At 38.4% G+C, this 27,033-nt stretch overlaps 1 protein-coding gene and 1 non-coding gene across 6 annotated transcripts; one reads left to right on the forward strand and one right to left on the reverse strand.

Annotated features, from left to right (window-relative positions):
* Nucleotides 1-5,691: 5,691 nt before the first annotated feature.
* On the reverse strand, nucleotides 5,692-26,958 carry CARD6 (caspase recruitment domain family member 6). 5 transcript variants are annotated; one of them, XM_039842593.1, is made up of 4 exons: nucleotides 26,634-26,958; nucleotides 17,980-18,054; nucleotides 16,542-17,102; nucleotides 5,692-9,455 (listed from the first exon to the last, which is right to left on the reverse strand). In XM_039842593.1, exons 3-4 carry the CDS (start codon nucleotides 17,035-17,037, stop codon nucleotides 7,177-7,179), a joined length of 2,775 nt encoding a protein of 924 aa, XP_039698527.1. In that variant the 5' UTR covers nucleotides 17,038-17,102; nucleotides 17,980-18,054; nucleotides 26,634-26,958; the 3' UTR covers nucleotides 5,692-7,176. The 5 variants fall into 5 exon arrangements, with proteins under 5 accessions (XP_039698527.1, XP_039698528.1, XP_039698526.1 ...); XM_039842594.1 differs by lacking the exon at nucleotides 26,634-26,958 and adding an exon at nucleotides 18,420-18,561; XM_039842592.1 differs by lacking the exon at nucleotides 26,634-26,958 and adding an exon at nucleotides 18,344-18,505.
* On the forward strand, nucleotides 11,444-11,552 carry LOC120586494 (U6 spliceosomal RNA). Its single transcript, XR_005648718.1, has one exon. It is a non-coding gene; the product is annotated as a U6 spliceosomal RNA (small nuclear RNA).
* Nucleotides 26,959-27,033: the final 75 nt, after the last annotated feature.

The raw sequence follows: 27,033 nt of genomic DNA on the forward strand, positions 1-27,033 counted from the left end.
GCCCCCATGACCCCATGCTCAGTCATTGGCGGAGAGCAGCCAGCCCAGAGTGTGGTTTCTGGAAAGCTGCAGTGGATTCCCAGGGCAGCATAGCTACACTCCTCACAGCAGGATCTGTGATGAAGGGAGAACCGAGCAGCACACTCCCCATGGCTGAAACTCTATGGGTAATATTTGGATAATTTTAAATACAGTTTGGGCAGAGTAAAGAGGCAGCAGAATAATCCTTTGACACCTATCTCTTAGTTTCTGAAAATTCCCTCTCATTTCTTACCTTAAAAGTATCAAAAATAGGTCTACTCCAAAAGTCAGGAAATTGGCCCCAGTTTGATAAAGTGCCCAGGACGGTCTCTGTTGTCCTCTTGAAACACCCCACCCAGGGCTTCCACATGGCACCCCTCTTGGCTCTTCTCCATCTAGTCCTCCTCCTCTGCCTGCACCTTAAACCCTGCCCTTCCTCAAGCTGCTCTTGTCACTCTGACCCCGCTACCCAGGCCACTGTTGTGATGGGATATTTGAAGTACTAACAGATATACTTTTGTAGTGATAGTATTTCCTCCCCGCTTACCTGATCCCTTCACTCAGTCCAATTATAGGAAGTGGAACAGATATTAAAGGCCTACAGAATTCAAATCTCTCTGGGTTTTATTGCTCACCCTGGGGTGGAGGTGGGGTTGGGGATTTCCAAGGAGTGGGGATGGAAGCAGGGGCCCTTGGGAAGGACAGCACATCTCAGTATCTCGATCTATTCTTTCTTTCTGCCTCCGTCATCCCAGAGAAAGTTATCTAGTCTGTAAGGCCTAGAGACATTCTAGTGTCAAATCAGGACCTAAGGCAACAATGACATTGCATTAATCCGTAGCAGAGTCGTTCTCTCATTAGTGAAAGAAAGACATTGGGCAAGAAGAAGAAAGGATCGAGGCTTGAGAAAGAAATCGAGTCTGAGCCATGGAGCAAAGAAAAAGCAGCACATTAAAAAATAAAAAAATAAAAGGGCAACTTTTAAATGTAATCAGGTAAAAAACTTGCAGACAAAATGAGAAGTGTTAAATACAGAAATCTATAGGTAGAACAGCCCTAATCTTAAATGGATAAAAGTGTTCACCTCATTATCACCTCATTACACCAGCTTTTTTAGTGCCCAATTTTCTAGCAGGAGATGAATAATGAATTTAATGAGAATGATAATGAAGGAAAATTATCCCAGCCTGGATTTCTGGCCCAGACAAAATTTTCTTTCTCTGAGCACCAGAAAACAGGTTTGCAGGCAAGGCTGTATCTAGATTTTTCAGAATATGGCCCCAGAATCTTCTGCCTCCATGGGAGTTTCTGCTAAGAGGCTATTCCTTAGGATGACTACATCAGAATCTGTGGGGGAAAACCACAACAATATACAATTTTTTTTTTTTTATGCCTAAAGCACCTGGTATTCCTAGGTGGACAATATCCAATTTTAACAACCACCTCAGGTAGTATTTATGCATGCTCAAATCATAGAACCACACTGCTTTAAAATTTAGGGAAACTTGCCAAAAAAGTGTGAAGAATATCAACACCTTGGATTAGGGCACCGTCTAGTTTATATTTCTATTATAATTGAGGGTCAGGGCAGGCAGTAGCCAGGTCACAATAGCAAGCTTATTTTATTTAAAAGAGTACACACTCTAAAATCCTTTTTTCATTACAACATTATTCAAAATCCTCTCTTCGGTTCAGGCGATTACCACCCCTTCCCATCACGAAAATAATTTATATCACATAATAAATAGCAAAATAATATGATTAAGGTGATGAGAAGAAATATTTGATATTTTTTTTTAGGATGCCGTGTGGTGACTTTATCTTCCTCTTCTGGGCCTCTGATATTCTTGATATTCTATGATATTCTGGCAAACTACTGCCTCTCCCCTTCTTCCTAGATGAATGACCTCTCAGCTAATGACTATATTTCCTAACCTCCTTTGCAGCTACACGTAGCCATATGACCAAGTTTAAGCCAATGGGATATGATCGAAAGACATGTCATTTCCAAGTCATCTCTAACTTAAAGTCAGGCTGATTTCTATGGATTTTGGCTTTTTTCACCTTCCTCTAAATCAGATCAAGAAAATGATCGAGATCGGCTTCAACCATGCAGAAAGGACAATGCCCAATTAGAAGGAACAAGGTGAAAAAAACTTAGTTCGTGATTAATCTTAATGAGAAGAGCTGCTCCATCAGCCTAGACAGGCTGAATGGTTCATAAGGGAAAAATAAACTCCCATACTATTTAAGCCACTATGTTTTTGCTTTCTATTTGCTATAGCATCTTAGCTTTTTTCCTAAACAATAACTACCTTTAGCCAATTAGCACTTAAAGCCACCCATTAACTCAGATTCCTGAATCTTTAGTAGTCGGTGTCATATTTTCCTCCCCAACAGACACTTTATTTACATGAATCCTATGGAGCAAATATTGGAAAGGGAACTATACCTTAATCACAAAAGTAGACTATAAAAATTTTTAAGACAGGGCTTCAGTCAAGATGGAGTAATAGGTAGATGCTATGTTCTCCTCCTCTTACGACCACATCAAAATTACAACTAAACTACAGAACAAGCATCATTGGGAGTTGCCTGAGGTCTGGCTGAACAGAAGTTCTACAACTGGGAACATATAGAAGAGGCACCAGAGACTGATAGGGTGGGCAGAGATGCAAAATGGGCTGGTCCCACAACCACATGTGGCAGTTGAGAATCAGAAAGAATATCTTGGCTGCAGAGGTCCCTCTGGAAAAGGGAGGGGTCGCAACCCCACACTAGGATCTCCAGTCCAGGGTTCCATTGCCAGGAAGAGAAGTCACCACAATCTCTCGCTGTGAAAACCAGCAGAGATTGTGGCTGAGTGAGACAGAGGGCTGTGGGCATCCCAGGTGTTCCTCTTAAAGGGCCCACTCATGGACATACTCAGTGACAGACTCACTTGCTCTGAGCTCCAGTGCTGGGGCAGCTGCTCAGGGAGTGCCAGGGACATATGGGAAGAAACTGAATTGTCTGACTTCAGTGCAAGGGCTGGAGGGGCGTCTTTCTCCTGGATAGAAGTGCTGGCAGAGTACATTGTTCCTTCGCTGAGCCCCCCCGCCCCACTCCTGGTGTAGGGTGCAAGTGGCCGCAATATCTGAGCTCCATGAACCTGGCTAACGAAGGTTGCCCTGCCCAGGTGATTCCCTGAAACCCTTCCCCTCTCAACATGCAGGCCCACCCAAGCCACTTCCAGTGGTTTGTGATACCTATATCAAAAATATAAATAATAAAATGGCAATAATTACATATTAACAATTACTTCAAATGAAAAAAGGATTAAATGCTCCAATCAAAAGATAGGGTAGCTGAATGGATAAGAAAACAAGACCCTTACATATGCTGTCTACAAGAGACTCACTCCAGATCAAAAGACAGACAAAAGCGAAAGGATAAAAAAAGATATTTCATGAAAATGAAAACAGAAAAAAAAAAAAAGCTAGGGTAGCAATATTTATACCAAACAAAATAGACTTTAAAATGAAGGCTCTAAAAAGAGATAAAGGACCTCGTAATTCCACTTCTGGGTATTTATCCTAAGAAACCCAAAATACTACTTTGAAGGGACATGAGCATTCATATGTTCATTGCAGCATTATTTACAATAACCAAGATATTGAGGCAACCGGGGTGTCCATTAATGGATAAATGGATAAAGAAGAGATTGCACATATATACAATGGAATATTAGTTGGCCATAAAAAAATAAAGAACAAAAGAAAGAAAAAAGAAATCTTGCCATCTGCAACAACATGGATGGACCTAGACAGAGGGCATTGTGCTGAGGGGAGTAAGTCAGACAGAGAAAGACAAATGCCATATGATTTTATTTACATGTGGAATCTAAGGAACAAAATAAACAAAACAGAAACAAATTCATAGATACAAAGAAGATTTTGAGGGTTGCCAGATGGAAAGGAGTTAGGAGGTGGGTGAAAGAGGGGAAAGGATTAAGAAGTACAAATTGGTAGTAACAACACAGTCAGGGGGATGTAAAGTATGGCATAAGTATAATCAATAATATTGTAATAACTATGTATGGTGTCAGATGGGTACTAGATAAATCAGGTGATCACTTCAAAAGTTATATAAATGATTAATCACTACGCTGTACACCTGAAACTAATATAATATTATATGCCAACTGTAATTGAAAAATAAAAAATATATATTTTTAAGAATTCTAAGATATAAGGAAATGCAAGAAGACATAAGGAAATGCAGGAGGTCACCATGTATGCAGGTAAAACCTAGATTTATGAAGCTAATATGATTTATGAGTCAGTTGTGTCCCTATGGCCAGTATTTGTATCACATTGAAGTATACTCCTTTCAAGCACTGCAACAAAAAACACACTTTTTTTAATGTTGAAAAAGTAATTTTTATTTGCTTTCTTGTACAAAATATAAATTGATTTAAGGTGTTTAAGAAAGAATTTTGAGATGTTAAAAAAAATAAATCATTGGATAGACGCTTCAGTCTGCTCACAAAAAATGTCAGGTACAAATTAAATGCTCTCAATTTAGTAAATAGGTTCTGAATTTTTGCATGTTTGACTTAAAATAATTGGACTTGTGCATCATACAAAAGACACCCTTAAACTATATTTCATGTCATGAATTCAGACTTTCTTAAGACATCTGGAAAACCAACATCTCATGCTATTTATACTGCCTGGCCCTAACGGTGTGTTTGACTTTGCCACATTTGGCCCTAGCACAGACTCAAAATTATAAATGAACGCTACCTATAAATGTATACACATAGAAAAATATTATTAATGAGTTAGAGGACTACATTACAACATTATGAGATTACTGTTATGAGATTACAGATTATTTTTATGTTTCTTCTTTGTCTATTTCTGTATGTATACAGAAATAAGCTCATTATACAAAACTATGTATAACGAGCTTATAGTTTTATAATAAGGAGGAAATACAAAGACTTATAGGATGGCACAACTATACAAGGATTTCGCATTTTGTTTCCATGTCTTCTCAGTTCCTAATCCAATGCCTTGCACATAATAAATGCTCGATAAATAAATGCGAGAGGAGGAAAAGGAAAAAAGGAAGAATGAAATGGAAAGGGAGAATATGCTGGGTGTCTTCTGTTTGTCCCTCTAGATCCACTCTCCAACCTGCTCTGAACCCTAAAAGGTTGACCTACATGAACTGCCTAGGTGGGCTCCTTATTCTCTGGTTTCTGGTTGGATTTGGCCAAATGGACACACTGGCAGATCAGAGGTCAAGGAATGGATATTTATTTCCTGAGATACCTCCCTGTGGGTCACTGCAGCCTTCTGTACCCCTCACTCAACCAGGCCCAAGACCCCTTCCACACAGTTCTTTGACTGGAGAAAGCACTCCCCTTCCCTGCCCTTCAGACCTTGGGTGGTAATAAGCCTTGTTTTTACTAAACCCAGGATGCTGCTCTTGCCTTCGTGCTGTTTTTACATTTTGCTCAGGCCTTTATAAATGGTCCCTTTATCAAACTCCCCTCAAAGTGTCCAGTTTGAATGTGCCATATAGGTGTGGTCAAGATCCAGACAGATACAGAATCTGTTGGTGACAATAAGCCAACTAGTTCTGTCCTCCAGGAACTAATCTTAAAGAATTCACAGAAAAGTTTTTTAAAACTTCACTTCTATTTCTCATTTCAAAAGCTTAAACAACATTATTTTCAGTTGAGAAACACCAGTTTTACATCAAAGATTTGCAGTTATGAACTAGTTATACTTTCCTCCTGTCAAAAGACAAAGATAAAAATTCACACGCATAGTCCTCTATTTCTTCACCCTTATAATAAGCTTTAGAGAGATTGAACATCATCTAAATACTCGATATTGACTGTTTAATACATGCACAAACAAATGAAGGATACCTATTGTAGGATGAAATGTTCTCAGAGATTAATTATACCTTTTCAAAGATCATTTCTCATCTATTTATCAATATAAATTTTTTGCATGCCCTTGAAGGCAATTTTTTTTTTTTACCCAGAAAAAACAACTTAAGGCTATCTTAGTACTTAAAAGTAATATTAATTTTATAAAAGTTACAAATTCAAAAACCAGGGCTCTTAATTCAATTTACAAACCTTATTATTTCTATCTAGTGAACCTTAACGTCTACCTTTAAAGTTAACTTTTTATTTACATTTTGTGTCATTTACAAACTTAGTTAATTAAACTTCACATAAGTATTTTAAATTTAATGTATTCCTTTTACTTAATGTTTCTAACTAGCAGAACTTAGCCAAAATGTTTAGAACAAAAATAAATCTAATAAATTAAAATTGTAAATTCTGGAATGTTCTCTTAAACATTTCAATGCTTCTAACAAACTCTGTAAACTAATCTTAATCTTTTCAATTAAAAAAAACTCTAAAATTAAAAAACTCAATTATACATTTTAAGCTGGAATCATGAGATTAAAATATCTGATCCTCTAAGAATAAGTCAATTATCTTAACTATTACAAATATTTTAAATATGAAACATACACAAATCATTCTTAAAGTTAATGCAAAATAATTTCATTGGTTGTTAGTTCATTATTTCTATACGTAAGGGTCATCTAAACAAATTGGAACTGTTATCGCAAGCAAATTGATTTAAACATTTCCAATAAACAGGGTTATCTGTTTAGTGGCTGATATTGAACCAAAATTTTTGACCAAGACATCCCTGGAGCAGCCAATATCGAGGGCAATTTTATTTGCAACATTGAGGCAACCTATTTTATGATCACTTTGCAATTAGAGACTCTAACCCCATTCTTTCTCAGGTGAAACAACCCCCTATTCCCTGGATTCAGATTATCTATTAGCTAATACTCAAGATTAAATTCAATTAATTTTTTATTTAATTCAATTAATTTATTTACTGCCTGATTCTATTATCAATTCTTTTCATAATTTTCCTCCTTATTAGGGACACAATTCTTACAGATATTTTAATGATATCCAATTAGGTTGTGCCTACCATCTTTTTCTATGTCATGTTAATGATAGTCTCTTTGAATTACTGTCACTCTTTTTCAAAAAGGTTACTATCTGACAGGAATGGCCTGGGTAAAGGGTATGTTTCACAGGTCTCTAGATTAAGCACTTCAATGCTTCCCGACTCTCTTGGGCCCTGCCTTAGCTTGTGAAGGCCTGGTTTGAGATGACTTGGGCTGAGTAGATCTGGGCTGAGTAGATCTGGGCTGAGAAGGCTTAGATTGGGAGGACTGAGGTTGGCACGGCTTGGGCTGAGTGGGTTTGGATGGAGAGCATTTAGCTTGGGAGGGCTGGGGCTGAGTAGCTTTCGTTTGAGTGCGTTTGAGTTGAGAGGGCATAGGTTGGAAGGGTTTGGGCTGGGAATGTTGGACCTGGGAGGGCTGGGGCTGATTGGATTTGAACTGAGAGGTAGGTAAAACTTTGCTGTTGGACATGGGATGGGATCCCATACGGAAAACTGGATTTGAAGGCCCACGTTCCATCTTCTGCTTGAATCCTTGCTGAAAGGCAGGTCTTGTAGGTTTTTGTATGACTCCTGCTGGTTGAAAGGCTTGAGGGTGAGGATTCACAGTATGAGATGTTGTTCTCATAACTTTTCTAGTTGCCTCAGGTGTCTGTGTTCTCCAGGCATGGGCTTGCCCGGACTGTGGCTTCCCAAATGGTCCCACTGGTTGTGAACTCAGGGAATGGAGGTGACCTACCTGGGAGACCACTCTGGCAGACCTTTCACGAGATCCCTCAGGCCAGGCCTGTACACGGTGACACAGGGGTCTTGGTGGTCTCACAAATGTTCCATGTACATGACGTCCTTGAGGAGGCCTCGAAAAGTTCATAAATCTTTCCCCTGAATAAAATCTCTGGGGTTGAAAGTATTGAATCCCAAAACCTTTACCTCGACTGTGGACCCTTGCATTCTGAAAGGGTGAAGGATGGAACCACTTAGTTTTCTGCTCTGACCAAAAGTGGGAGCCCCTAACCCAAGGGGCTTTCAGAGAAACATGGTTAAAGTTACATCCAATTCTGACTGGTAAGAGACAGGAGTTTTGCAGATGACGCGTGAATACTGGGCTGAGGTGGATATTCTGAAGCGTCTGGCTGACCTCACAACCAGCCACTGGTTCTTTCATAGGCTTCTCCGCAGGGTTTCCAGGTGAGCTTTGTGGTGGACTGTGTCTTTGTTGTCCCTCATCTTCAACTGTTCCAGCCAAGTTTTCACCAGGGGAAACTTGAATTCCTTGAACATTCTCAAAGTCTTGGTCTACCTGGATCCCCAACTCCCTGGCCAGCGAGGCCATGTCCTCCACAGACACACGTCTGAGTGAAGAGGACATCACTTCTTGGAGGGCAGCTTGGAGGCCCTTTATGTTTTTCCCTTTATCCCCAGCTTCCTCCTCCTCCCAAAACAGTAACTGTGATGGCTTCAACTTCAGAATTCTCTGGAAAATCTGAGCCTCTTCATTCTCCCTGGCCTGGGGACTGAGGACAAAATAGCATCTTTCGATGGCAGCTTCCCCTAAAAACATGAGCAGGTTCCATTCCTTCTCACCTAGGCAGTTAGTGAAAAAAAACACAGCTGAGGAAACTTCCATCAAGAAACCAAACTGTGTCCAAAAACTTTCTAGATCTCCACGAAGGTTGGCCACAGCAACAGGCTTTTGGGAAAAACTAAGGTTTTCCTTTAGACTGTCACTATCAGGAAAACACCATGTTATTTCAACCAGACCATCAGAGATTTGCCGGGGAAGCACTAGAACAGGCAAATCCTGATGGAGAAAGATTTTGTGTGATTTCTGGTGGGTGGGACTGAGCAGTGTGTTGAGGATTCTGGACTTGGAGAAGCTACAGTTTCCTAGACGTACAAAAGAGATGACAGGTACCTTTATGAGGGTCAGAAATGTTTCTGTTTCCCTCGTAGGCCCTCCTGAAGACTGTGTTGACTGCTTCTTCACAATGTCTTTCATGGCCCCCAGCATTAAAATGCTTTTGTTGTTTTCCGCATCTGGCAGTAGCAGAGGAAGAGCAAACTGGCATTGATACATGCTTGACAAGACTCTGCGTTGCAAAGAACTGTCTGAACACAGCATAGAGGCACAAAGGACATCGAGGGGATTAATGGTTTGTATGTCTCTCATTTCCAAATTCTCAATTCCAGTTGGCAATTCCCCTTTGCTATCCTCACACAGAACCTTGTGTCTGAGGACTGAATCTCTAGCTGTCACATCCAGTGCTTGAACTTTCATCAGGAAATTCCAGGCTAAGTCTCCTGGAGTCTGGGGTGTCCAATTACATCCTCGATCTAAGGAGAATTGTTTAACAAAATCTGGCAGAAGCTTTCTGCTCCTATCCATGTTCAAACGTGACAGGACATCTTTAAACAGGTTTTTCTTTTCTGTAGGAAAAAAGGTACTCAGTGAATGTCGCTTTTAAATTCTAAGTCCTTCATTGACTTTAAAAATTAAATAAGTAATCAACATTTTCATGGTAAGAAGATGAAACAATACAAATAAAGTGAAAGTTCCCTTTTACCACTCTGCCGATTCTACTTTCCTTCTAAGAGACATGTCAATATGGCATGGTACGTTTGCTTCCCACCCTTTTTCTATGCAAGTACATAAGTATGCATGCATACATAGAAATATATAATTTGGTTTAATGGATGCTATTTTATTTTTACAGAAGTGATATTATACTAAACAAATGATTCTTCGACTTCTTTTTACTTAATGATATTCCTTACAAATTCTTCCCCAGTCAATATATAGAGAGGTCTACTTAATTCATTTTAGCTAATTCATCATTCTTCATGGTTTGAATGAACCATTATTTATTTAACCATTGTCTACTGATGATTATTTAGGTTTTCCAATTTTTTGGCTAATGTTTATATGCAGCAATGAAAAACCTTGTTAATGTTTCATTATAATTATGTATGGGGAATTCTCTAGGTCGATACTGATTTTTTTTTCTTAAATGTATCTCTAACTAAAGTTTGGAGAAATGGAAGATTTTATTTCCATTAAGGTTTTCTCAGAATTTACATGTTGTACCTAATTTCTTCTGATCTCCCTTTTTCTAATGTATCATCTAGCTATGAAGGTTAGGAAAACAGAGATAGTGCTTAGTAGAGAAAGAAGATCAGAGAGCATTTTTTGCTCCTCAAGAATAGCAAGTTAGCATAAGCTTCTTTGGATCGCCTATAAAAATTGCATAGAAGAAACAATGGAAGTGAGAGAAAAGTATAGGTTTCAAGAATTAACAAAAGAGGATGTGGTTCCATAGTGTAGCAGTTAGTACGTCTGCTTTACATGCAGGAATTCCTGGGTTCACACCCCAGTAGAGCCACAGTCCATGGCCTACGGCCATGCCGCCCTGAACAAGCCCGACGTCTGATCTTGGAAGCTAAGCAGGGTCAGGCCTGGTTAGTACTTGGACAGGAGACCACCTAGGAAGACCATGTGCTGTAGGCATAAATAATAATAATAATAAATAAATAAAAATATTTTTAAAAAGAATTAACAAAAGAAACTCTAAGAAATTCTTGGGTAGTTTGAAAGTTGCCTGAACTAATATATGTACTGGGGTAGGAAGATGAGGGAGCTGTTGAGGCTAGCATGAAAGATTCCCAGAAGAGGCAGTGAGAAGAGAGCTTGCAGAAGAGCTTTTAAGTTCTGCTCTTGCCTATCTCTATTTTGTATTAAGGCAACAACTTTTCATTCTTTCAGCACAAAAAGTGGTACCCATGCAGCGCAGGCCAGATGTCTAACGTTAACAGGGTAATTAACAGAGCTACTACAAAGCAACAAGAAGCAACAGAGTAAATGTATACACAGCAACAATAATATATTTAATAAGCACAGAGCTGGACTAATAAAAAGTAAGGAGCAGTAATTTTTAGAACTCAATACTATTTTGGTAAATTAAAAATTAGTGAAAATAGTTCAGTTAAGGCAAAAAGAAAAGAAGAAAACAGATTTCAGCTGCCACCCACTGAAGGGAGACTGAATTTTGAATTTGAGTCCAGTCAGGTTAATTAGGAACTAAAACAAATACTTCTCAAAAGGAAACAAAAACAAAAACAAAAAACAAGACTCTTTGGAGATATTTAACAATCCAGAGTCTCTACACCCTATCATATACATGTTTAGGACACAATCCAAAGTTAATAGATATAGGAAAAAACAGGAAATGTGACCTATACTCAATCAATGGAGACTAACCCCAAGATGACCCAGGTGCTGGATTTAACATACAACTTTAAAGCAGATATTTTAACTATCAAGCATGTAAAATAAATTAAGCTTGAAATGATTAAATAGGATTTCTCAGGAAAAAAGTATTAAAAAATCAACTTTCTATAATTAAAAATCACAATACCTAGTGCTCACTTCAGAAGGACTTATACTAAACTTGCAATGATACTGAGAAGATTAACATGGCTCCTGTGCAAGGATCACACGCACACACAAATCACAATATCTGAATTTTTTAAAGTCAGTAGTTGATCTTAACAGCAAACTGGAAGTGACAGAAGGAAGTCAGTCTACTTAAAGATATAGTGATAAAATTATCCAATCTGAAGAACAGAGAGAAAAAAAATAGTTAACAATAAATAGAGCCTCAGGAACCTATAGAACAATATAAAAACTCTAATATATATTACTTAGAATGTCAGGAAGACAGACAGGAGCTAGTGGGACAGAACAATATTTGGAGAAATAATGGCTGAAACTTTTCCAAATATGATTAAAAAAAAAAAAAGTCTTACAGATTCACGAAACTGTAAACTCTATAGATGATAAAAACAAAGAAAGCATACCTAAACACACTAGTCAACTGCTAAAAAATTTTAAGAAAAAAATATTGAAAGCAACCACAAGAAAAATGACACAACACTTACAGGGGAACAATGACAAAAATGACTAAAGACTTAGCATCAGAAACAATGGAAGCCAAAGACAGAAGAATGACATCTATAAAGTTGCTGAAGGCAAAACCCACCAGTATAGAATTCTTTACCAAGTAAAAATATTCTCTGAAATAAGGCCAAAAATAAAGACATTTTTCAATAAAGAAAACCTAGAGAATTTACCAGCAGCAAATGTGCATTAAAATAAATAATAAATAAAATTCTTCAGGCTAAAGGGAAATAACATCAAATTAAAACTTAGATCCTCAGGAAGATAGAAAGGGCACAGGAAATGATAAATATATAGGTTCCAACCATTGGCTAAACCCAGCTATAACCTGGAAGGGAAAGAGGTTGATTGATATAGTTCATATACAAGTTGACCTTATACAGTGCAGAGCACACAAAGCAATGCCTTAAGCCTTCCAGAAACTTTGATTTAACATTGTGATTTTTTTTGTCATTAAATTTAACATAACAAAAAGCATGAAGACAATTCTCCTTTGAGTCAGATGCATTTGGATTTTTTTTTTTCAGTTCCCAGCTGCATAGACAAATACTACAGAGGAAAGAGATAGAGGACAGCCATATGCCTCCAGTTAACCAGAGTGGATTGATAGCCATTAGAATTACACTGCAGGTCATAACTACATTTTTATTGAGACTTTTCTTGACCTGTGTTTGCTAAAGGTGTTAAGTTGATTATAAAAATTGCCCCAATTAATAGCTTTCTAGTATCCATATCTTTTGCAATAAAACTCTGCAAGAAGTAGAGTCTATTTTCCCCCAAACCTTGAATCTGTGCTGGGTTTGTGACTTGCTTTGGCCATGAGAATATGGCAGAAGTGATAGTGTTATGGGTTAAATTGTGCCCCCCAGCAAAGATACGTTGAAGTCCCCAGTACCTCAGAAAGTGACTTTATTTATAAATAAGGTCTTTACAGAGGTCAAGTTTAAAAGCAGTCATTAGGGTGGGCCCTATTCCAATATGACTAGTGTTCTTACAAAAAGAGAACATTTGCAAGCAGAGACACCCACAGAGGGAAAATGATTTGAAGATATAAAGAGAGAAGACAGTCATCTAGAAGCCAAGGAACACCAAAGGCTACCAGAAGCTAGGAGAGAGGACTGGAACAGATCCTTCTCTGAGGACTTAAGAGAGAGCAGGCCCTTGCTAACACCTTGTTTTCAGATCTCTGTCCTCTATTGTAACTGTGAGATTACATAGATTACCCATTGTTTTAAGCCACCTTTTTGTAGTACTGTATTGTGGCATCCTAGGAAACTAATACAGATGATAAGATATTCTGAGCCTAAGCCTCAAAAGGCCCTCACTTCTCTGTCTCTTGTTCTCTCTCTCTCTCTTCCCTCCCCATCTCTCTATCTATCTCTGTCTCTATCTCTATTTCTATCTCTATCTCTATCTCCCTTTCTCTCTCTTTTACTCCTTTGCCTTCACTAGAAGAATATAACCCATCTAGTCTTAGAACAAGCCCATACTACCCTGCTAGAAGATGAGAGATGAGCCATAGCCAGCTGACCACAGATACATGAGTAAACTCAGGGAAGGCCAGAAGAACTGCCCAGCCAACTACAGACATGAACAACAATACACACTTATTGTTTTAAGTGACTGAATTTTGAGATGCTTTGCTATGCAGCATTATTGTTATAATAAATAAATGATACAGAAAAAAAATCATGGAAAAAACAAAACAATAACATGCAAGAAACATATTAAGGAATTAATATCCAAAATAGATAAGGAACTCATAGAAGTTACAACAAAAAGGCAAACAATCCAATTAAAAAAATTTTTTTTTTAATGGACCAAGGACCTGAATAGACATTTCTCCAAAGAGGACATACAGATGCCAACAACATATGCAAAGATGCTCAACATTAGTAATCATCAGAGAAACCAATTGAGATATTACCTCACACCCGTCAGAATGGCTATCATCAAAAATCAACAAACAAGTGTTGGCAAGGATGCAGAGTAAGGGAATCCTTGTGTACTGTTGGTGGGATTGTAAATTGGTGCAGCCACTATGGAAAACAGTATGGAGGTTCCTCAAAAAGTTAAAAATAGAACTACCATTTGACCCAGCAATCTTACTTCTGGGTATTTATCCAAAGAAATCCAAAACACTCATCCAAAAAGATATATGCATCCCTCTGGTCATTGCAGCATTATTTACAATAGCCAATTATAAATAAATTTACAAATAAGGTCACATTCTGAAATACTGGGCACTTCAACATATCTTTTTAGGTGGACGTAATTCAACCCATAACACTATCACTTCTGCCACATTCTGTTGGCCAAAGCAAATTACAAGGCAATGGTAGATTCAAGGGCTGGGAAAAAATAGATTCTACCTCTTTCAAAGTGATATGGCAAAAGGTATGGATACCAGAAAGTCATTAAGTGGGACAATTTTTACAATCAATTTGGAAGCAAACTAAGTGTCCATCAATAGATGATTGGATAAAGAAGATGTGGTGCATACATACAATGGAGCATTACTCGGCCATAAAAAAGAATAAAATCTTACCATCTGTGACAACATGGATGGCCCTAGAGGGAATTATGCTGAGTGAAATAAAACCATAAAAAAGAATAAAATCTTACCATCTGTGACAACATGGATGGCCCTAGAGGGAATTATGCTGAGTGAAATAAAACAGAGAAAGACAAATACCATATGATTTCACTTATATGTGGAATCTAAAAAACAAAATGAACAGAACAGAACAGAAACAAACTCACAGATACAGAGAACAAACTGATAGTTGTCAGACGGTGGGGGGGGGTTGGAGACTGGGTGAAAAAAATGAAGGAATTAAGAAGTACAAATCGGCAGTTATAAAATAGTCACAGAGGTGTACAGAACAGCATAGGGAATGTAGTAAATATATTGTAATAACTATGTAGGGTGTCAGGTTGGTATTAGACTTATCAAGGGATCACTTCCTAAATTATATAAATGTCTAACTACTATGCTGTACACCTGAAACGAGTAAGTATTAAATGTCAAGTGTAATTGAAAAATCAAAGAAAAAAATTTTAAAACGTTAACTGCTAATAAAACAAGCTTAACAGCTGGTCTCGATTTGCTCATTAATTGATTATATGGTATTAACTGAGAGTGCTTTCTCTTCCTTTTCTTGCTGTCACTTTTTAAAACAATTTTTAAAAAATAAATTGGCCTTTTTCTTTCTGGAAAAAAATTTTTGGCTCAGAGATGTTAAGTTTCCAGTCAATGTTCACATTTAGGAAGCTGTAGAACCAAGATTCCAGTACTGCTGGCAAAACAGATTGTCTGAAATACTGTCTTTGATAGTAATTAATAGATAATAATTATATTAGGTATGATAATTACATATAACATTATAATATAGATAATGTAGATATAGTAATTGGATATAATAGACGATAATTAGATAACACTCCTAACAAAAAAAAATGTGGTAATTAAAAAGAAAAAGAAACACATTATAATTTTAGAATGTTACTTATGGAGGATAGTGAATAGGAATGGAGAACGAAGAAAAAATGGGAAAGATAAACTAACAAAAAGAGCTTTTTGCAGAATAATGATGGTAGTATGCAATGAAAAATTAATTCAACCCTATGCAACAAATAAAATATATAAATAAATAAAATTAAGAATGATGCCTAAAAGAAACTAGACATTGGGAAGGGAAGGAGTAGAGTTGGGGCAAGAATTGTGTTAAGGTTTGAATTATGTACACTCTCAAATTCTTATGTTGGAATCTTAATCCTCAGTACCTTAGAATGTGATATTATTTGGAAATAGGGTCATTTGCAGATGTAATTAGTTAAGATGAGGTCATTAGATGAGGTCATATGACTAGTATCCTTATAGAAAGGGACTATCTGGACATAAAGACGTGCACCCAGGGAGACAACCATGTGAAGATGAAGGCAGATGGAGATGATGCTTCTATCAGCCAAAGAATGCCAAAAATTTCCAGCAAATCAACAAACAGGTTCTTCGTTACAGCCTTTAGAAGGAACCAAGCCTATAGATGCCTTGATTTCAGACCTCTAGCCCCTAAACTATGAGATAATACGTTTCTGTTATTGTTTAAGCCACTCAGTTTGTGGCACTTTGTTAGGGCAACCCTAGCAAACTAATAATACAAGGTGTAATGACAAGGAAATTACTCTTTCTCTACCCAGAACTAGATTATGAATCCCCAGGATTTGGACTGAATATGAGATGGTAGTTATCTTTCCCTTCTCTATTCAGAATTTGATGATGTTTTATTTCTCTAAACAATATTTTTCCAAATAAAGCATTTCTCATATTTCGAATCTGACTTACTTTTGCTTATACTGTCCAGCGTTTCCTACGTTCTGGGTCTTCCTCCGTCAACAAACACCTACCTACTCCTGAGGAAACTCCACATTAGAAAGGTACAAGGAATTTCTGAAAAGCTGCTTTTCTGTGACATCTGGTGCCCTTCCTCACCTTCTCTATTATGTCATGGCAACCTTAAAATAGGTTGTTGCCTAATCATCACCTATCATTCCCATACCTTCCATACTCTTCTCTTCCTCCTCCTCTTCCAATGACATGCCAGGTTCTGAATCCCCATAATTCTGTTCTTCATCAGAGAACTCTGTGGTTTCTGAATATTCAGAGTCCTCTTCTCCATAATAGACATGGTGCTCTGGGTCATAATAATCCTCTTCTTCCTCAGTGGTTTCTGCATCTTTGGAGTATACAACCGATTCTAAATATTCCTCTTCTCCTAAGTATAAAGAATCATCTAGCTCCTCATACCTCTGTTCATCCTGTAAATAATCGATAGTTGCTGGAATTTCATATTCAACATTCTCAACCAAATGAGGCAATGTGACTTCCGGTGTGTTGCATTCCTTCTCATTTTTCCTTGGGGACCAAGCCGTTTCCCTATAACTAGTTTTCTTGTCCACGAATGTCTCAAAGGTTCCCAAATCCAAGTGTTCTTTCTCTTTGAAGGACTCTGTGATCTCACAATTTTCAGGCTGTTTCTCTTCAGGGAAAAACATATCTTGAGAATTCTCTCTGACCTCTATACATTGAGGATGTTCTATATTCTCATGCTTCAAAAATTCTGAAAAGAACAAGAAAGTTGTGGGGGCTTTTGTTTTGTTTTCCAAATTAACAAAAAAAAAATTATAATAACTTGAGTTTCCGAGACCTCAAAGCATTATCTCTCTTCTTTATTTCACTGGAGAAGAGCAATATCTACTGCCTCCAACATAAATGGCCATTAATCAACTGTTAGAATTTTATTGTCTCACTGGAAAAAAATCAGACCACACTCCCACCATGCTCAAAATTTAGAGTCTTTCATAGCAACCTCAAATGTTAAATGAGTAAAACAAAATTTGAATCTTATGAACAGTATTTACTTACTGGATTTACTGTGACCTGAAGCCAGCTCAAAATTCCTAGGGCCGTTGCTAATGAAACCAGATCCTAATAATTTTTAATCAGGAGGCAAACAGCTCTAATTTGGAACAGTAAATCCTAGAAATAATAAAACCTATTTCTCTAAGCTTACGGTTCTTGTCTTACTTGAGGAACCATTAACATTAACCTTTTTATCTGAGTTTTTACCTCTTTAACATCTCTTAAAATAATCTTCGATATTTTTTAGATTCTAAAAAGGGAGCCACACTTGCCTCTGGTGGTAATCCACAGAAGTGCCAAACAATCCATTCTGGAATTTGCTCCCTCATCAGCTACTAATTATTTTTGAACAGTGAAGATTTAGCGTTTGACTTGATTCAGAAAACTAGGGTTCTGTGGGCATTCTCATCACAGAAAAAAAAAAAAATGAAGTTACTGACTCACCATATATGAGTCAGTAACTTCCCTGTATTCAGCAATTTTCCCTGTATTCTCCTGTATTTTCACAATGGCTATACTAAATGAAAGATGAAGCTTGTGGTTTTTGGATTGTTAATATCTGTGAATTCACTTACTTGATAAAGAAATCCCTCATGTGTCATCATTAACAGTATTAGTCTCCTTCCAGCTATGAGTATTTCAGGATGTCGCTGTCATTAAAAAAAAATGAGCAGTTTACACTAGCACTAAAAAACCGCAAGTTTTGGATATAGTTTAAACAAAAAATTATCAATCTCCTAAACCAATAAGATACATTGTTTTCTGCTTTTTAAATCCTGGCCACTTCCCCTGTATCATATTTCAGTGAAAATTATCTCTGGGAGAAAGACAAATGAAAATAAAAGGTGGCGGTTTTCTTTTCTTTCTTTCTTTTTTTTTTTTTTCAGGAAATCTGCCTCGTCCCTTCCATCCCCCAAAAAGTGCTGAAATTCAACTTACCGTGCCCTAAGTCCCAAATCGTAGGTGACTCTGGAAAAGTACTACATAAACACTTGAGAAAATGCTGACAGCTCACCTCTCCCTTTTTCTGTACCAAAATTAACAGCTTTCGAATTTTCTTCAAGGGATCTGTGATATTCTCCAGGGTCTCATACTCTTCTTCAGAAATCAGCCTCCGAGAGGTTAATGTATCTAAGACAGAATCAGGATCCTGTTGCAGGATTTCAAGTAACTTTTTTCGTTCTCTTTCTATGATCTCCGAGGCAACGCTCCTGGTAGCCATTGTTCTGGTTTTCTCTAGACCAGGAAGTAGATTACAAAATCCTTCTAAGGTATCAAAACAAGTTTGGGCTGGGCCAAGCAGCTCCCGCAGCGTGAGCAGCGGCCCCGCAGCCCGGCTTCACCAAGGCTCTCCCGGGCGGCCCCCGAGGCCCAGGAGGGAGTCAGCTATCCCGACGCGGGTGGCGAAGGAGGAGCCCACGAGGTCGGTGAGGTTGTCCGCTAAACCTGCTCCTGCAAAAGTAGAAACGAAGCCAAAAGGGCGGCAGGAAAGAATAAATCTGCAGAGAAAAAGAAGTGTAAACAAAAGGGAAAAGGAGAGCAAAGGGAAAACAGGCCGAAGTGGCTAACCAAGAAATTAAAGATTGCCTGCAGAAAACGGAGAAACTAAAAATGCGGAGATTTCAGCCTCTGATGAAGCACGAGAGAAAGAAGCCAAGTCTGATTCACACCATATACCATGTCTATAAGTGGTCCTTGTCTCCTTTCTAGTAAACTCCAGAATATTTTTTATCAACTTTTGTAAATGCAAGTTTTTTAGTAGCTCTAGAAACATTTTGAGGGAGGGAATTCCACCTCATTTTATAAGTGTAAATGCTTTTTTTTTAAGAGGTGAAATCATTTGCTGGTTGTTTTTTATTTTATTTATTTTTTGATACAACCAGAAAATAGTGGGATATTGAATATTGGATGCTTTTATTGCATTGGGTGTCAGCTTAACATTCCATAGATGAGGGTACTTTTTATAGCCTATAGTACAAAGTATACTAAATGGCCATTTGGAGTCAGTTGTGCATTTAACATGTCTCGAACATTTTAGATTACTTCTACTCCCATGTTTTCCGTAGAATTGTTTCCTAAAGAAACCACTCCTTGATCTTGGCTGTCCCTGTCAGAATTTTATGCACTCCGTAACATCTTCTGTGCAGGAGCTCAGTTTTCCTTGTAACTTTGTTAATGTGCTGTGAAAGACTGAAATTTCTTTTTTAATTTTAGAAGTTTTAGGTTTACAGAAAATTGAGTACAGAGTTTCTTTTCCACAAACCCCTCTCCCCCAAGAAACCCCTTCTTAATAACATCTTGGTTAGTGTGGTACATCTGTTATGACCGATGAACCAATATTTTTAAAAATGTTTTTGTTTTTATTTTTTTAAATTAAGTTTATTGGGGTAACATTGGTTAATACAATTATATAATTTTCAGGTGTACATTATAATTTGACATCTGTATATTCTATTGTATGTTTACCACCCAAAGTCCAGTTTCCTTCAGTTACCATATATTTGATCCCCTTTACCCACTTCATCTTCCCCCTCCTATATTTGGCCTCCTTTACCCTATCTACCTCCCCCTCCTCCCCCAATTCCCCCAATCCCTACCCTCTGGTCTATAGTCCATGTCCATAAGTTTGTTTGTCCTGTTCATTTGTCGCTTTTAGGTTTATAGCCCACATATAAGTAAAATCATGTGATTTTCAACCTTTTCTGTCTGGTTTATTTCGCTTAGTATGATTATTTCAAGGTCCATCCATGTTGTTGCAAATGGCAGTATTTCATCTCTTCTTATGGCTGAGTAATATTCCCTTATATATTTGTACCACAGCTTCTTTAGCCGATCATCTATTATAAGACACTTCAGTTGCTTCCATGTCCTGGCCACTATGAATAATGCTGCTATGAACATCCGTGTGCAAAAATCTTTTCGAATATGAGTAAATACCCAGTAGAGGGATTGCTAGATCATATGGTAGATCAATTCTTAGTTTTTTGAGGAACTGTTTTCCACAGTGTCCGTACCAATTTTCAGTCCCACCAGCAGTGTATGAGGATTCCTTTTACTCCGCATGCTCTCCAACATTTGTTATTACTTGTCCTGTTGATTATAGCTATTCTAACAGATGTGAGATGGTATCTCATGGTGATTTTGATTTGCATTTCCCTAATAGCTAGTGATGTTGAGCATCTTTTCAAGTATTTGTTGGCCATTTATATGTCCTCTAGGGAGAAGTGTCTGTTCAGGTCCTCCGCCCATTTCTTGATTGGATCATTTCTTTTTTGTTGTTGTTATCGAGCCATATGAGTTGTTTGTATATTTTGGATATTGGGCCCTTATTGGAGGCGTTGCTTGCAAATATATTTTCCTACTGAGATGGTTATCTCTTTACCTTGTTGACAGCTTCTTTTGCTGAGCAGAAGCTTTTTAGTTTGATGTAGTCCCATTCATTTATTTTTGCGTTTACTTCCCTTGCCTTTGAGGTCAAATTCATAAAATCCTCTTTAAGTCTAATGTCCTTGAGTTTAGTTCCTATGTTTTCCTCTATGAATTTTATTGTTTCAGGTCTTATATTCAGGTCTTTAATCCATTTTGAGTTAATTTTGGTGTGTGGTGATAGACAACAGTCTAATTTCATTCTTTTGCAGGTGGCTTTCCAGTTTTCCCAGAACCATCTATTGAAGTGGCTTTCCTTTCTCAACTGTATGTTTTTGGCCTTTTTGTCAAAAATTATTTGCCCATATAAATATGGGTTTACTTCTGGACTCTTGATTCTCTTCCACTGGTCCGTGTGTCTGTTTCATTGCCAATACCATGCATTACTGTCTCTGTAGTATAATTTGAAGTCGGGCAGAGTGATGCCTCCACCCTCGTTCTTTTTCCTCAGGACAGTTTTGGTAGCATTTGCTCAAATTCCTCTGGGGCTCTCCAACGTTCAGTCTCTAAGGGTATGGGGGAGAGGCCCTCTGGGTTGGGGGATGGGGGCTGTGGCTCAGCCTCGGTTTTGCAACCATGGCTGGTAAAAATCAACTGTTGTTTCTCTGCCATCCCACTACTCTGCCTTCTGCCCTGATGACTGGGCACTGCCGCTGCCCACGTGGAGCTCACAGCACTCCCAGGCAGGCCTGTTCAGGGAACTCGCTGCTCCTTCTCCCCTCCCGCTCTTCCTACAGAGAGCTCTGGCTGCTAGAGGCAGCTTTTTTGTTTCTTCCAGTCCACCACCCTACACCCGGGGTTCTGACCTGTGGTAGCTCTTATGCGCAGATCCCACGCTCAGATGTGCCGGTGTGCAGTCTGGATATTTTTTGTTGAGTTTTAGATGTTCCGTTTATTGTTGTTTCAAGGAGAGAAATCTGAGAACGTCTCTCAATTTGCCATGTTTAATCCAGTCTCTCCGATGAACCAAAATTGATGCATTGTTATTAACTATATTCCATTGTTTATGTTAAGGTTCAGTTGTGATTTTTGACAAATCTGTAATGGCACATATCCACCATTATGGTGCTATGCAGAGTAGTTTCATTGCCTTAAAAATCCCGCGCTCCACCTGTTCATCCACCCCTCCTACCCTGAACCTCTGGCAATCACTGACTTTTTTACTGTCAACATAGTTTTGCCTTTTCTAAGAAAAAAAAGTGAATGGATAAGCAAACTGTAGTAAACCCACACAGTGGAATATTATTCAGCAATAAAAAGAGAAGAGCTACCAATCCACAAAAAGACATGGAGAAAACTTAAAAGGATACTGCTAATGAAAGAAGCCAATTTGAAAAGACTACCAACTGTATGATTTCAAGTATACAGCATTAAAGAAAGATTGAAATTTTGATTATGTAATGTACATGATATTAAATTGTGAATTAGTGGGACTTTGATTTAACAGCATATTAATATTTGGAGATATTGGTACTTGATACTCTATTAAGGAAAATTTGCCTCTAAATTTTAAGCTGGAAAGTCACTTTTATGACTGTTTAGAAATGACTCACAACTATATGACATTTTAGGTTTTTGATATGTACATTAAGAATTGTATATAAATTGAAATGTCTGTGTACTTACCCTCAGAACAGCCAATAAAATCTCAATTATGAAAAAAAAAACAAGTTTTAAAAAAAGGTACAGTAATTCTATTTGGCAAAGATCAAATATGTCAATTCGTCCAGTGTCGGAGAGGGCTAGTACAAACCAACCATGGGAGAATTAAGCCCTGAGTCCTCCCAGACCTTGGCTCCCTGTAGATTTTATTTATCTGCAATTGGACTAGGTGAAGAAATGAATATGAAATTCAAAAGGATGGTTATCTTGGTTGGAGGGAGGTTTAGGATGGGATGGAGTGAGGGGACAAGGAGATCATGGAGTTAGATAAAGGCTATCATTCAAGAATGAGTTTATAGGTAGGTGTTTACTATATTATTAAAGATGTTTAAATATGTTTTTTTAAAAATGCAAGCCATGCATGGACCAATGCTAAGGATGTATTAAGAACCAAGAATAATGATTAATTCAACCCTGAAGTTGAAAAAAAAAAAGAAAATCCTCATGTGACATTAAAAATTAATTTTAGGGGCCATCGACATTGAGGCAAGATCCTCCACCAGTAAAATGATTATGACTCACACATGCTAGTAACAGGCTTCTCAAATCCCATCACCTCCCCACTGCTCTACTCTAATATCCCCGGCTCCCACAATCCCTGCCTGAGAGATTTCAAAACTGTTGTGAAAGTGTTTATTTGAAATGAGATATTCGGCAGCAAAATTTAAATTTAGGGAAGAAAGTTTAATTCAGTTTCTTAGTTAACAGGAAATTTGCATACATAGGCACAGAATGCAAATAGAAGTGAACTGAGGGAAGGGTGGCCAGTAGATAGATGGAGATTTGAAAATACATCCCTCAAACCAAATCCAATGACATCAGTACAATTTTGTTTGCAGCTACAAAATTTAATGTAGGTGATGTTTTAAATGAAAAAGTCAGCAGTAATTTTGTTTCGTTTATTGTAGGGGGAAAAGGCAGGTTTAGCACCAAGTTCTAGTTGTCAAGAGACTTGAATTGTACCAGAACCACGGAGGCAGGGTTTATAATCTATCATTCTCTGCCAGAAGGCAAAATGCCATAGAGTGAATGCCTAGGTAACAGCACAGATTTTTTGTTTCAGAAGTCGATCTATTCCCAACCTAATCCTGGCATTTGGATGAGAACCTCTAAACTGGCTTCCTAGGTCTTTGTAGAACCAAGGGCCTACCTGACCAGGGCCAAGTACATGGAAAAGAACCATTTCATATCAGGGAGAGAAGGAAAAATATTTCACTTCCTCTGATGTTTACAATTCTGGGCGTATCTGGGATAAAAGTACTCTTACACAGTGCTTGCTCCTTGGGGGCTGTAACTTATCCTACCTCTTCTACACTGATTTCATTTCCACAGCACCCGTACTGGGTAGAATAAAGACACACCCCTCCCCCCCACACACACAAAAAATCCCCCCTGCCCCAGAATAACTACGTCCTAATCACTACAACCTATGAATATGTTGTTACATGGCAAAGGACAATTAAGGATGCATATGGATTTAAGGTTGCTAACAGCTGAATTTGGGATGAGGAAACTGGGCCCAATGCAATCATAATGGGGCTGTTAAAAGATAAACTGAGGCATATTAAAAATTAAAAGCATATTTGAGCAAAATTTGATTCAAATAGGGCCATGCCGAACCAAAAGTGGTTAGAGGTACTTATGATACGGTACATCACTTGTAAAAATTCTTACTCTTTTAGCAGGAAATGATATAGGACATCTCTTGCAGAGTTCTTTTTAGCAAACCTAGTTTTCTTCTTTTCTTCCCTCAAATCACAATAATTGCCCCAAAACTGGTGACTCAGATCCTCTGGCTATTGATAAGGGTCATTGTTAGCAGAAAGTGTTAGGCCAGACAGGACCCCCAGAGTCTGAGAGGGGAGGAGACTTTAGGCAAAGGTCTTTTTTTTTTTTATCTCTTTAAGAAATATGTTAACCAAGCCTGTTTCCTTTTACTTGCCTAATAGGCAAATCAATGATAGAAATTAATAGACATATGATTTAAATAATAAGTTTGTATGTTCTTTTCCTTGCCTAAGGACTGAGGTGGCACTTCAGCAGGAAACCCAAGACCTCACCCTAAAGCCGAAAGGGAAAGAGTTCCATGAAACCCCAGTAGGCAGGGACAACTGGCCCTTGTTCATCAAGAAGTAGTCACAGAAAAAGAGACCTTCTTTCCATCAACATCCATACTAATAAAGGGGTTCATGGCTCTTAGAAAAGAGTTAAGTTAGAAAGTTAGTTAGTGGGTTTCGGGTCAGCCTGCAAAGACACTGAGGTCATCCTATCCTAGACTGGTCTGTCCTAATCCGCCCACAATTAAGCAAGCCAGAAGGCATATTTTAACTCACACAAAGAAACAAGCAGAGAATTAGGTACCAGTTTAAGCCAGTCACTCGCACCTGCGCAATAAAGACCCAACGACCTTCGACCTACCTGAGCCTCCTTATACTATCATTATAATATGATGCATATGCCCAGAAGTTCATTAATATCATTAAAACAGATTGAATTCTGGGAACAAACATGAGCAGAAAGCAAATGAAGCACTGAGGCCTGTCAGTCTTAGTTGTCAATCAAGGAAGCCCACCCCTCTAAGAAAAGTGACTACCCACAGCAAATAGGGATAAAAACGCCAAAGACTTTGTTACCAGGCCTTTTGAGCCACACTTCTCTTGCTCATGCTCACTTCCACGTCTGGAAGCGTACTTTCCCCTCTAATAAATCTTTTCTTTTCTACTGTATTATGGTGTCTTGCTCAATTCTTTGTTCGAGACATCAAGAACCTGACAACATGCCGGGAGAGGATCCCCACTCTCCGGTAACACTTAGACTTCAGGAGCCAAAGAAAAGACATATAAAGTGCAAAAGCTGAGAAAGGAAATTGTTTAATTGGCTAAAGCTTAAAGCTTAAGTAGCTGTGAGTGGCTGTCCTTAGCATTTTGGTTTCATATACCTTGAGGCATTTACCGGCTTAGATCTTGGTTTGCTTATGTAAGCAGCTATGGCATTAGAGCTACCTCTGTCTAATGGCCTCCTTGTATAATTTAACAAGGTCTTAGAAGTAGCAGCGGGAGGCAGAAGAGTAATGTGATGTGAGAAAGATTATTAGTGGCTTTGAAGGTGGAAGGAGAGAATAAGCCAAGGAATGTCTGCAGCATTTAGAAGCTGAAAAAGGCAAGAAAACATTATAGAGTCATAAAAGGAACGCAAGCTTGTCCGCATTTTGATTTTAGCTCAGTGACACCCATCTCAAACTTCTGACCAGAACCATAAGATAATATGTGTTTTAATTGTGGTAAGAATGCTTGATGGGAGATCTAGCCTCTTAAACAGATTTTAAGTGTATGATACCAAACTGTTAACTGTAGGCACAATATTGTACAGCAGATCTCTATACTTCGTTCCTTGTGTGTAACTGAGATTTTATACTCGATTAAATTTGTTTAAAGCCACTAAGTTTGTGGTAACTTATTGGAATAGCAACAGGAAACTGATACAAGTGCCCAATGCAGAAAGATCCCCCTGGACTGCAGTTTGGTCCAAGGACTCAAATGTTGGTTTTTCTCTTTATAACCTCGCTGCCACCCCTCACCTACCACTTCCATGAAGACAGGAACTATCTCCTGTTAATGTTTCTATTCCCAGTCCCTAGCAAAGAGTCTAGCACTTACTAGGCACTTATCGACTGTTAACCTGTCAGAATTAACAGGTTAGTGATTCTTAGAGTTCATCTTGTTTTGCTAGTGGTTAGTCAATTACCTTTGCTGATATTTCACATATGACAGGTAAAGAATTCTTAGTTTTAGAAAGCATTTTTTAAGGTTGTTTGAGATCATTTTTCCCTATGATCCCAGATATTTTCCCGTTTTTCGAGGGTCGGGGCTTCTGTTGGCTAAGAGATTACAACTGGATTAGTGTTTATCAAGGAGGTCTGAGAATCAATTTTGAAACTGTAAATGTTTTTTAAGTACAGACTTCCATGCCTTACCTAAAGCTGCTAAATCAGATTTCCTCACTTCAGAGTGCAGGACACTATTTACTAAGTTCCACGTGTGAGTCCTTGGCACAATGAAACTTGGAATAAAAACATCTGCCTTTAAATACTAGTTAGAAAAAGAAAACATTATTTGCCTTTCCTTTTAGATTCTGAGCCTACCTCCTCAAAGGCCGGTCTGTGCCTTGGCAAACCCAGCAAACTCAGTGAGAATCAGCCTCAGCCAAAAAGTTTCCAGCCAGAATGAAGGGGAACCTGGAGAAACTGGTTTCTCCCGGATCAGGATCCCAATCCCACCAGGACCTCCTCTCCCCCGCAAAAAACACACACACGCCGGAAGCGCTGAGTAGGCACGGGTACCACCGGGAGCGGCAACTTCTCCATCAGCTCGAAGACCAGAATCTACAATGTGGATACAACTCAAATTGAAAACGCCCAAAGCGCCAGGATCAGGAGGAGTAGGTACAAGAGAACAATCAGTACCAGCAGCAAAGCTCAGACGCAAGTTCTGGCCCCGCCCTCCTGCCGGGAGCGGAAACCCGTATTGGCCCCGCCTGGCTCG

Source organism: Pteropus medius, unplaced genomic scaffold, assembly GCF_902729225.1.
Source record: "Pteropus medius unplaced genomic scaffold, Ma_sr-lr_union100, whole genome shotgun sequence".
Taxonomy (NCBI): domain Eukaryota; kingdom Metazoa; phylum Chordata; class Mammalia; order Chiroptera; family Pteropodidae; genus Pteropus; species Pteropus medius.

Excerpts from the sequence above, each read along its gene's own strand:
- CARD6 (XM_039842591.1), bottom strand. The coding sequence starts at position 18,626 with ATGGCTACCAGGAGCGTTGCCTCGGAGATCATAGAAAGAGAACGAAAA. Across the intron at positions 17,103-18,343 it reads GATTTGGGACTTAGGGCACG|AATTTTTGAAGCATGAGAAT; the intron begins GTAAGTTGAATT and ends TGTTCTTTTCAG. Across the intron at positions 9,456-16,541 it reads GGAAGAGAAGAGTATGGAAG|AAAAGAAAAACCTGTTTAAA; the intron begins GTATGGGAATGA and ends TTTTTCCTACAG.